This window comes from Helobdella robusta (genome assembly GCF_000326865.2).
Source record: "Helobdella robusta unplaced genomic scaffold HELROscaffold_1, whole genome shotgun sequence".
Taxonomy (NCBI): Eukaryota; Metazoa; Annelida; class Clitellata; order Rhynchobdellida; family Glossiphoniidae; genus Helobdella; species Helobdella robusta.
In genome coordinates this window covers 8,063,958-8,075,382 of record NW_008703570.1, presented here as the reverse complement: position 1 = coordinate 8,075,382, position 11,425 = coordinate 8,063,958, and the positions used below count along the sequence as shown (strand labels likewise).

The window sequence follows — 11,425 nt, the reverse complement described above, 5'->3', positions numbered from 1 at the left end:
TTCAATTGCTAATAACGTTATTGGCATTCCAGATTATTCGACATGTTTGCATAGTTCATTTTTCAATTTCAACGACACGGCATCTCGGTACCACAGTAAAAGAATGTTCTCCTGTCCACATTGCCGCTACTTAACTGATAGGAAAAATAATTTGAAACGACACGTTATTACAATGCATCGAAAGTGCGATCGCCAGTTAGAATGCTGTGGATTATTTTTCAGCAACAAAGCGGCTTTGAGGGAACACGTCATGGTTTTCCACAATTCTGGATATTCTTGCAAACACTGTGACAGGAATTTCTGTCGAAAAGCTCTTTTAAAGAGACACCTGGCAGTTCATAGTGGTAAGAAAGATTTCGCTTGTCATCTTTGTGATTATGCCTCAAGCCATAAAAGTAATTTGGATAGGCACAAAAAAGTGCACGTGAGGCAAGAAAGCCCTGCGATTTGTGTTCTCAATGATGATGAATACTTGAAAAGTAACATCCCTCTGATAAACAGATTAGAGGAAAATAAAATACACGACAGAGGAGATACAAACAAGATGAAGGTTGATAAGAATGATGATGAACAGAACGTCACAAGCAGTAACTCGACATTTCACAACTGTCGTCTTGTTGACCGTGATATAACTTCAGCAGATAAAAACATTTTGGATTATTGCGTGGGTATGAAGTGCGATGGTAAGAGTTGCGAGTCTACGTCAAGGTTACCCTCTCCTGCCTCATCATCTCCATCATCGCATATTTCATCATCTTCATCATCAACTTCATCATCATCTCCAACGTTGATTAATGATGACAGGGGTCGTATGTACAGTTCGAGTTCAGATTTCAAGTTTTTGCACTCAAACACTACAGCGGAATCAAAAACAACAGCCCACAATCACAAGGAAGAAGAGACGACCGTTGATGAATGCTGCAGTCCCCGCAACCACGGTTGGTCTCTGATTCCTCTTCCAGCATCAACTTTTAATTACTTCAATCCTGAGGTCAATTTTCACAATCATTCCATTTCTGTTAACAAGTTTCCGTCATACAGCCATCATCCATGGCTGACATCTTACAGGTTTTACAATTTGAAAAATTTGCCAAATTATTTCAACAACGTAAAATCAAATAGTGAAAATTCTGAGCGTCATTTTTTACCAAGCGATGGTAAATCAGTTGAAACTTTCAGTCGGTTTGAAAATTTTCATTTAAAAAATATACAAAATGGTTACCCGTGTCCACCAAATCATTCAAACGTCATTGATTCTGATAAATTGGTTTTCAATCATTCAAAGACAGTTGAAAATTCTTTGGAAACAGAGCGGAATTATCAATGTTGCTCAACTAAACACTTGCCAAACATTCCACAAACGGTTGGAAGAACGTTGTCTCAGACCTGTAGAGGAGCCAGCAACCTTTCAAACAGTCCAGAATATTCAGCACAACATACAAACTACAAAACGTCAACCACACAAAACCCCAACAACCCATGTTCAGCCTTTACTGCAAATGATTTATATAAAAAGTCTTCAACAAATTCACACCCAGATAAAACTACGAAAAAAATATTTAGAGTCGTTGACGTTATATCGCCAAATTGGAAAGGTTCTGCGGCAAACAATGAACACAAACAGTAATTACCATTTTAAAAAAGTTGTTTGAAATTATTTTAGTTATGTATTTTCAATTTGGAATATTCCTTTATTAAAAACTATTACTTACTGAAAATAATTTGCCATAATAACTAAACTTGCCTCGCAACTATTCAATGCGTGGTCATATTTGCAGAGCCATGGAAGTCAAGTAAGTTGTTGCAAAATATAATCGATTCTTCATGTTAATGAATCAACTTCAACTACATTGTTCGTGAAATTAGTATATCTTTCGTTTCAATAAAAAAATTTAACAAAAAATTAACTATGGGTGTTTCTCTTATATGCTAACAAGAAAATATAAACTGAGCCTATATACAGAAAATATAGCATTCTACTTACTCTGTGGCCGGGTTTTGTTATGTGATAAGTTGCATAATTGTTAGGTCAAATAAATTTTGCTAAAAAAGTTGAATGGCAATGTTTTTGATATTGATTGATGTTATTTTAATAAAAAAAATTAAAAATTGTACTAGTCTTCAAAAAATGAAACCAGTCTTGACTAAAAAATACTTAATAAAAAATAGGTGCTTCAAGGTATTTATATAGGTTTTTAAAGGCTGGAAGGAGACCATAATTAATGCAATATTTAATAAAATCTACCGAATTTTTAGCTTTTGAAAGTTTACGATTGAGCTTTTCAATATTTCTAACAGTAATTTTACAATTATTATCCAATTTATTGACTCAGGTTTTTAATTAAACGTTCTCTTCGTTCTGCAAGTTGTTAGATTTCAGTATTTGCTATAATCCTTGTATTATTGTCTGATCTAGATGAAAGATGTAAACCCATTTTACGGTATCAACGCTATGTCATTCGTAATCAAATTCATCTGCCACTTGATGCATTCGTTGTTGCTTGAGGAACGTTTGACGTCAATCCGATGTTTCTTTCATGTAAGTAGGTGGAGAAATATGACAAGGCATGTCCACGTAGTCTAAAATTCCACTGCTTGTATCGGCTTCCTTTTAATATATTGTATAACTTCTTCATATCACAAATCAACAACATAAATATTTTTGTAGCTAATTATAGACGCAGGTCAATGCAAGAACCCATCTCTTGTAATCTAAATCTCTCTCTCTCTCCTCTCTTGTTATATTTGCAATCAGTCAAAGTATCTATATATCTCGTGTGAATGTTCTAAGTTGATTCGTCTCGTTTCAGATGAAAGCATCACAATGTGCAACATTGTTAACAATGAATAATAAATAATTTAAAAGATATAACTAACAAGCTGCTTGCAGTAAAATGTCAAAACCCACAATGGATGTGGATTGTGAGCATTTTGTTCTTTCAATGTTCAATCCGTAAAATAAACTTGAAGTTGGTTTTAATATAATTCATTGCCCATTGGTTTACATGGTACAAAATTTATTGCTCAACAATTCTCAATGCTAATTCCAATTAGTAGCCAAATGACACACAATAGTATTCAACTGGGCGCATGGCTATATATTTCACTGTCCTGCATAACAACGAAGATTACAAAATTTTAAAATGAAAATGAGTAGTTGGTTAACATTCTCACGCATGAAATATGGGGAGAACAGCACAAACAAGTTGCATACGTTTGCAACGAACCTGCAAATATGTGCGCTGTACGGTGTACAGAACATGCATGAAAAGATTCAATTAAGTGATCTCGATCATTCGTACGTTGGGAGCTCCAGCTACACCACAATCAACTTCAATCACTTTCCTACTGAACGGCGTCATCATGTTGTCATTGGTCTGCTGCTGTTACTGTCATTATTTTTGCTACCATTATGACAAGTTTTGTTAATTTTTCATTTTTACCAAGTTGCTGTCACTTTAGTGATACTATTAGACCATCAGTCACACAAACACAAACGTTATAATGACCAACATCACCTCACGCACATGTGCTAAGTTATTTGCTCTCACACACACACGCACACGCACACACACAAACAAACACGCACGCATACCCAGACATACAGACACACATTTGCCCACACAGAATATGTACAACATTGCGAACATCAACATCACTATAATTAAACCATCTGCATGCATTCCATTCTTTTTTTAAACTATGTTGCTCCATAGTGCCAAACATATATAATATATATGCACATTTTTCTATTTTTCAAGGAAACTGGCTGTGGTGTTGGTACAATCGCTTCAATATTGTAAATAAAAAGAGGAAACAGTAAATTAAATAATCGTCAAATTTTTACACTTACAAATTATAAATTCAAAGAAGCAAGCATAATTGCATGTTGCATGAGCAGACAGACCCATCTAATGCTTAGATATCGATATGTACGGAAAGACACTGAACAAACAATTGCAGCACTGCCTTTAAACAAAGAGAACCACAATAACGCAAGAGTCTTCTTGTAATTAACGTCCCCATCTTGACAACATCTTCACTGTAGTTTTCTGTAGGTTAGAAATTAAAAATTGTTCGTCCACTGTTTAATTGAATACTATTGCTGGAAAGCCGTTGAAAAGCCGTGTTAAACTGAAACATTTAGCCTGCGCACACTGCATACGTACAACATAACACATACATGATAGTAATATAGGTGCACGTAGAGATGGTTAATGTTTTATGCTATGAAATCAATTAATATTAAATGGAAAATGAAGAACGTTTTTACGATTCCAAACACACACCTGCACATACACACACACATGCACATAAACACGCATATATAAGTTTATTTTTATATACTTAAGTATGAAAATTGTATAGTAGATGGAGGAAGTAGATCTAATGTAATTAAATAACATATAAAGATGTATGTTTCAGTTCTCAGTACTGCTCTTGTTGCAATGAACGATTATTGAAACTGAAGCAGAGAGTCCGAAGAATAGAATCAGATTAATAAACTGATGGGTAGGTGCTGATTGCATGTCACTTTGTTGTTACATTAAAGCAACTAATTGTTCATTTGTTATGTCGTCCCATGAAAACAAACTTCAATTGATGAATGAAAAATTACTTCTACTTTTTTGTTTGTTTTCCTAATTGCATTCAAGTTAACAGCGAGCCCTCTTTGATTTATTGTCCTTCGCAGGCAGCAAACAACAAACATTGAACGGTAATTAAGTTTGAAATGCGTACGACGTGTTCATGGTAACACTATGGAGTTGTGAATGGTTAGGGCCAGATGCAGATGGTATAACCGAGTTGCACTGCTTGCACTGCACGCAAGTGATGTTGCTGAATGGCAAACAGTGTGGATACCATCAACAAGATGCGGTTGTTTATATACTTATAAAGGAAACGTCTTTCTTACAAGTAAAACTAATTTTTATTTTATCAAATCAATTACACTTTTTTCCCTTTTTTGACGTTTTTTAAACCCAACCACTCAATTTTTTATTAACTTGACCCATGAGAAGCTGAAACTAACTGACAGAGAGCAACAAAACGACAAGGAAACTAATACACAACTTATCCCAAATATCTTACAAGTATGCCAAGACACTAGCAGAGGGTCATGGTTGTATTAGGGAACACGTGAGGACAAGGAAAATAAATTATGAACGTGCTACCAAATTTTTTTTAGATATTTATTTTTTCTAAAATTAAAAAAATGTATCAATTAATAAGCTAATTTAGTTTTTAATATTATCCTCGATTTGATTATACCTCTGTTATTAACTGTTCATATTTCGTAACTGTGTTCACCTCCTTTTCCAAAAACGTGAGGTAGAAAAGTTCCCTATTAAAATTGAAGCAACGAAAAATCGAAAACAAAATAATGATTGGGATAATATAATGAAAGAGAGGTGAGAAGAAGACGAAGTGACAAACAAATGAACGAATTGATGATAGCCAGCCAGCCGACGCAGCACGTGCTTACAAGAGTACACAACATGTACATAAACTTCCTACAATCCATACAAACTATGCAAACGCATGCGAAGAGACAATAATTTTCGTTCTCAACTGAACCCATATACAACACAGACCTTATACAATACGCACAGCGTTTATTATTATACATACATACAACTTGGCAGTGTAGTGAACGTAATTATGATGCGCGCGCAATTTATTTTGGCAATTATGTCGTTCGTTCGGTTCTGTTCGTTGTGCTTGTCCGTGTTATTTATCGTTTAATAACTTTATCATGCCGAGTTTGCATTTATTGTTTATGAGTGACAACTTTCGTTTAAGAGCTGAGAAATGCAGACGGTGTCGTTCATTTTCGTGCTGTTCACTTCATTCAACTTTTTATGGTTATGCAGGTTTCTCACTTCACCAACCTACTTTGCCAACGATTCGATATCGTTAATGTGTTGCAATCTGTTCAGTATCACGTTTATTAGAATTGTATTTGCTTACTTTGTAGGATATAAAATTATATTCAACTTGTTTTATAATTATTTCTTACAAACATTTTGTAGAAACAGTTTGTTTTGTAACAGATATTTCAACAAATGAAGAAATTCTATAAATGAAGCAAATGAGTGCTTTCGAAAAATAGTCGCCTGTGAGTGATACAAACTTTTTGAAACAAAAATGAATAAATGAATGAATAAACGAATGAATGAATAAATACAAACCTAAAAGCAACACGCATGCAAACAAAGGCACAAACATTTGTATCACGTTGGTTTAGTTAGCCGGACAACTTAATTGCTTCGAATGTTAGCGTATTGATGTTAGCGTATCGATTTCACGGTCCATACCGAGATGTCACTTTGATTCCCGCGTCTTTCCTGCTTATTTGATATTTTTTAACTATTTTTCTTAAATGTTTGTTTTTTGTTAGGAAAGTGAAAATTTTCCACAAAATTATGGCCTCTACTCCATCATAAAAGTCGTGTTCCAGCTTTTTTTCAGAAGAAATTGAAAGTTAATTAGTGATTGGGGCGTGACACGGCATCCTATGTGGAAGGCGAGGAAGATGATTTATGTACGGCTTGGTCTGCTGGCATTGACAATTATCACACGAGTCACTTGAAAGCTGCTAGTTGCACTGACAAAAGTTATAGTTTCAAGTTAACGCCAGACAGATTCAATTAAATTATGCTGGTAATAACTCAGATTTGAAAATAAAATTCATAAAGTTTTCACTATTTGATTTAACGTAATTCAAAGTGAATGCTTACCTACTTATGCTTTATACATCAGTGCAAACTCACAGCGTTTTAAAAGACATGTTTCAAAATTTCATTAATAAGTTTATCCTAATGCTTGAACAAAAGTAATTAGATGAATGAAAAAAACCTTTCGCATAATTTCAGCGCGATAAAAACGTAAGTGGTTTTTTGAAAATTGAATGATCGCTTGGGGACATAATGCTCATTAGCTTATGAAGGCATACGTCACAGCAACAATGAATACATCTACCAACACGCACTCAACTCGCAAGCATGAACAAACATGACCACTGCTTCTTTTGCAACTTAATTAACTTAATTAGAGATGAAATTTTACGTACATAGGCCTACTCGTCTCTTTTCTGTTTTGTTCTTCTAACAAATCATCTACTTAATAAAATTTTTTAGTTCAATAGCTTATACACACAGACACACACCACGCACACATACAAACGTCACAGACACACGCACGCACGCACACACATGTATATATATATATATATATATATGCGTCTAGATGTATTAAAAAACACACAATACATTAACTATTTGTAATGTGTTTTACAAGCAGTTATATCCTTAGAACCAGACAAGCCTTATAATTTAATTGGAGCATTTTTTATACTTCGATTTTTGAGCCTGTAAAAAATTTAGTTTGGTTAATTTTTATTATTAATCTTACTCCAATATAAAATCATTTTAAATTTTCGTGGATAAAATTAAAATTTTAAGTTTATTAAAAAAACTTTGAAACAATTTAAAAAACAGTTTTCCCAACTCTATATTGATGAATAAGATAAGTTATTATTTGATGGGAGACGGCAAGAAATGATGAACACAAGGAAGTCTCGGCCCGGAGCTTCCATATCGCATCGCAACGAGTGTTTTTCGTGAAAATCATCAATTAGTGGTCCGACTGTCGGGCCTGTGCATTATATTTCCTCTCGTCGACGAAATGCACTCCAGGGGATGGCAGGGTTATGAGTGATGCTGTTTTCACCACGCTAGTCATTAATTACATATCATCCACATTTTCAACAGACACAACAAAAATCAATTTAACGGTGAAAATGCCAAAAACATTTTTCACCTAAAGTTCATAAAATTTCAAAAAACCCATTTAAATTCATGTAAGAAGTATTAAATAGTTTTATCTTAAGAAAGTTAGAAATTATTTACACCTAAGCGCATGAACGAACAGGCATGCGCGTGCCATCCATCATGCACGCTTCCACGAATTATGACACTTTAGCCTCGAGACCTTCTCTTTCTAACTGATGTTTCATGCAAGACAATAAGAGAAAGTATATAAACCAATTGTACGCCAATAGAGAAACTACATTCACGCACTTACTCCTAACGAAAAATTTCCCTACATCATGTGCGTGCACCAAACGCAGAATCCTTCTCGTATAAATAATGCGTCGCCTTTCAACTTACTGCAAATTGGTTTGTATTTGACAGCAGTATTATTTGTATAATATACAATTGTCTCTAGAATATCTATAGTTGTTTATACAGTATAATATCTCTAGTTTTTAAAACAATACAATATCTCTAGTTGTTGATAATCATTTTGTTCGACCAGTTTTTGAATTTAAGATGTTATTGTTGCATCCAAAGGAACAAAATAGATCGAGTTATTACGAAGCTTGGAAAATTTTGTGGGAGAATACAAAAAATGGAATCTGGTTGTACAACAAAAGTTCACTGAACGATGTCTACATCGACGGACGAAACCATCAAAGCAAATTGGATAGCGAGTCACAAACGACTTACAACAACAAACCTAATGTTGACGGGTTCTGCGTTGGTTTCAATGGAAGGAAATACAAAGACGAAACAAAGTCAAAACATCCTGAAAATGATTTCGCGGGCTCAAAATGCAAGAACACAATTTCGAACGTCAAACTCTTTAACAATGACCAATCATTTATTTTGACGGAGGGTAAAAAATGCTTTCAATGCCCTCAATGCAAATATGCCACCGATCGAAAAAACAACCTGAAACGCCATCTCGGAACCATGCACAAAGATTGTGGAAAAGTTCTGCAGTGTTGTAACTCTAATTTTACGAGCAAAGCAGCACTTCGTGATCACATATTCGCCGTTCATAAAACTGGTTATCGTTGCCAGCATTGCAGCAGGAGTTTTTGTCGTAAAGCACTTCTTAAAAGACACGAATCAGGACATGATACAGATGACAAGGATAAAGAGGCTAGTAGGAACGTCAAAGTTGAAACTTCAAAATTTCTTCCAACTTTCAAACAATTAAAAGCAGTTGAAATAAAATATCCATCAGCAAACATGCATTCGTCATTGCCGCACAAAGAAAATTGCATAACTCAAAGCCAGGATGAAAGTTTTCGGGTAAAAAAAGTTGTAAATGATTTTTATAAGCAAAGTTATAACACTTTTTTACACAACCAGTTTTACGTACATCAGTTAAAGAACGGAGCGTTGATCAGATCGTACAACCAGGCATTTTATCCTTCACCAAACATTTTCACACAAACTGCAGGCGCTTCTCTTTCTGTCGGCAATTCATGGGATTATTTCAATATAAATTTTCTTAAGAACAATTTATACCAAACAAATCAATATTGTGACATGTTACACCAAGCTCAAGATTTCCACAGATACATATCCAGCACTCGAAAACCCAACTTTGCAAACATTCGAAAAAAAATGTTTTTAAATGATCGTCTTTCGCAAACATACACAACCAATGAAAATAAAACTCAAACTTCTTATTTACCGGCACATGAGCAAGAAAAGTCAGCCAGTGAAGAAAAGGAGGAAACAGGAAAAATGCCTGGAAGATCACTTTTCGGTGACAACAAGAGAATTTGTACGAATGTTTATCGTTGTTACGTGTGTAAGAGTGAGTTCAACAACCAAATAGTGTTCAACAATCACAGCCATGACAAAAAAAATATTTCTTGAACAAGAACCAACAATAACAATTATTATTTTGAAAACATTTTTGACCGAGATTATTTTAGTTAATATTTTTAATTTAAAGCTTGATAACACTTGTTTAATCAATGTAACCTGTAATTATGAGCTCCGTCTGTTGATCCTGAGATGTATGGATAGGCGCTACGCTGGCTTCCAAACGGCTCACTTTTGTCAATGAAGTCGTCTAATTTTGATAAGATTTTTGGCAAAACATCTATATTCGATGATTATTGTTGATGATCAATTGTTGAAGTAAAAAATTTTATTAGATACAAATGTTGTTTTGAATGTTATTATGACTAGAAATAATAACCTAAAGTTATTGCATTTATTAAAATTTGACGACATCTTTGAACTGCTTTTTATATATGGTTCTGATTGTAACTGAACATTCTCCTCACTTTTGAAGAATTTTGTCCTTTACTAGACGATTTAAAAAATTGTTTGTCATGCATTTTAAATTGTAAAATTGAAAAAATATTTGTTATTGTTTTTGCATGTTATAAGCATTGGTTATGCAAGCTTAAATAACGGTTTTAAACTTATCTAGAAAACAAATGAAATGTCTTGCAAACATTGTTTGTTTGTTTGAGCTATGTTCCATCGTTATAATAAACATAAATTTTGAAGTTAATATTAAGTTAAGTCACAGACAGCTGATTCGTTGGAAACCAAATTCGCTAAATATCGATGGCATATGAAAAACAGTCTATGTTATTGCATTCTTTGCTGGCGATAATTATTGTTCAAGATAAAAGTAAATTAACTTTTCTCTTTTTTATTACCCTCAGGTTTTTAAAATTTTGTTTATTAGATTAATTAACTATGCGTTGATTTTATAAATTAATATTTTTTAAAATTCTGATAATTTAAAATAATCTCTGTTAACGTTTGACTGACACCAATTGTTTTATTTATGTTAATTAGGGAATGAGGATATGAGTTTGAATGGTGTTCAGCGTTCCTCACTGAGGTACAAATTGGTTTGCCATAAATGTAATTACAGATTTGCGACAGAGGAAGATCTGGAGTTTCATACATGTCCAGACCCCGAATTTAAAATTACTGGCTTCAGTTGCAGCAACTGCAAGTTTGTCTTTAATTTTGAGGAACCTCTCAAACGTCATTTGAAACTTTGTTACCAGTATCCTTCTGGAATTAGCCCACATGTATGCAAACTATGTGGTGAAATTTTTAGCACATCAAAGTTACTAAATGATCACGAAGAGCAAGCACATAATAAAAAAACCCAATTTGAATGTAAATATTGTAAGGCACCGTTTTCGTCTAGTCGAAATCTTATTATTCATGAAAGAGTCCATGAAAAAGAACCAGTATCTTGCGGAATCTGTAAAGCACAGTTTACTTATTTTGCACCACTCAAAGTTCACATTTGGCAAGAACACCAGAAAGAAATGTCAGCTGATTTGATCAGAATTATGTCCAAATGTAAAATGTGTTATGCCTATCATGACAAAGAGTCTGTACACATATGCAAACGTAATGTCATTCCTGCCAACTCTATTGAAAGTATTCATGGTAAGCCACCTTATTACTGCAAACACTGTGAAAATTCGTTTTTTAAATATTCTAATTATGAGGCTCACATGTATTCACATCAAGTTGGACAACAGAATTTGAAACGCCATCCACCAGGTGGTTTAGAGATATCTGACCTTGTGTCTGAAAAAAAGCTTGCATGTTCTTCCGTTATACTCACCAGTTCAGAACGT

At 34.0% G+C, this 11,425-nt stretch overlaps 2 protein-coding genes across 2 annotated transcripts; both read left to right on the top strand.

Annotated features, from left to right (window-relative positions):
* Positions 1–172: 172 nt before the first annotated feature.
* Positions 173–8,873, top strand: HELRODRAFT_62884 (hypothetical protein; the record flags this gene model as incomplete). Its single annotated transcript, XM_009011131.1, has 2 exons — positions 173–424; positions 8,679–8,873. Coding segments are annotated over 2 exons (447 nt in total), but the record flags the coding sequence as incomplete, so codon positions are not given.
* A 1,889-nt stretch (positions 8,874–10,762) lies between these two features.
* HELRODRAFT_142477 (hypothetical protein) lies at positions 10,763–11,083 on the top strand (the record flags this gene model as incomplete). The annotated part of the gene is made up of 1 exon (XM_009011130.1): positions 10,763–11,083. A coding segment is annotated over one exon (321 nt), but the record flags the coding sequence as incomplete, so codon positions are not given.
* Positions 11,084–11,425: the final 342 nt, after the last annotated feature.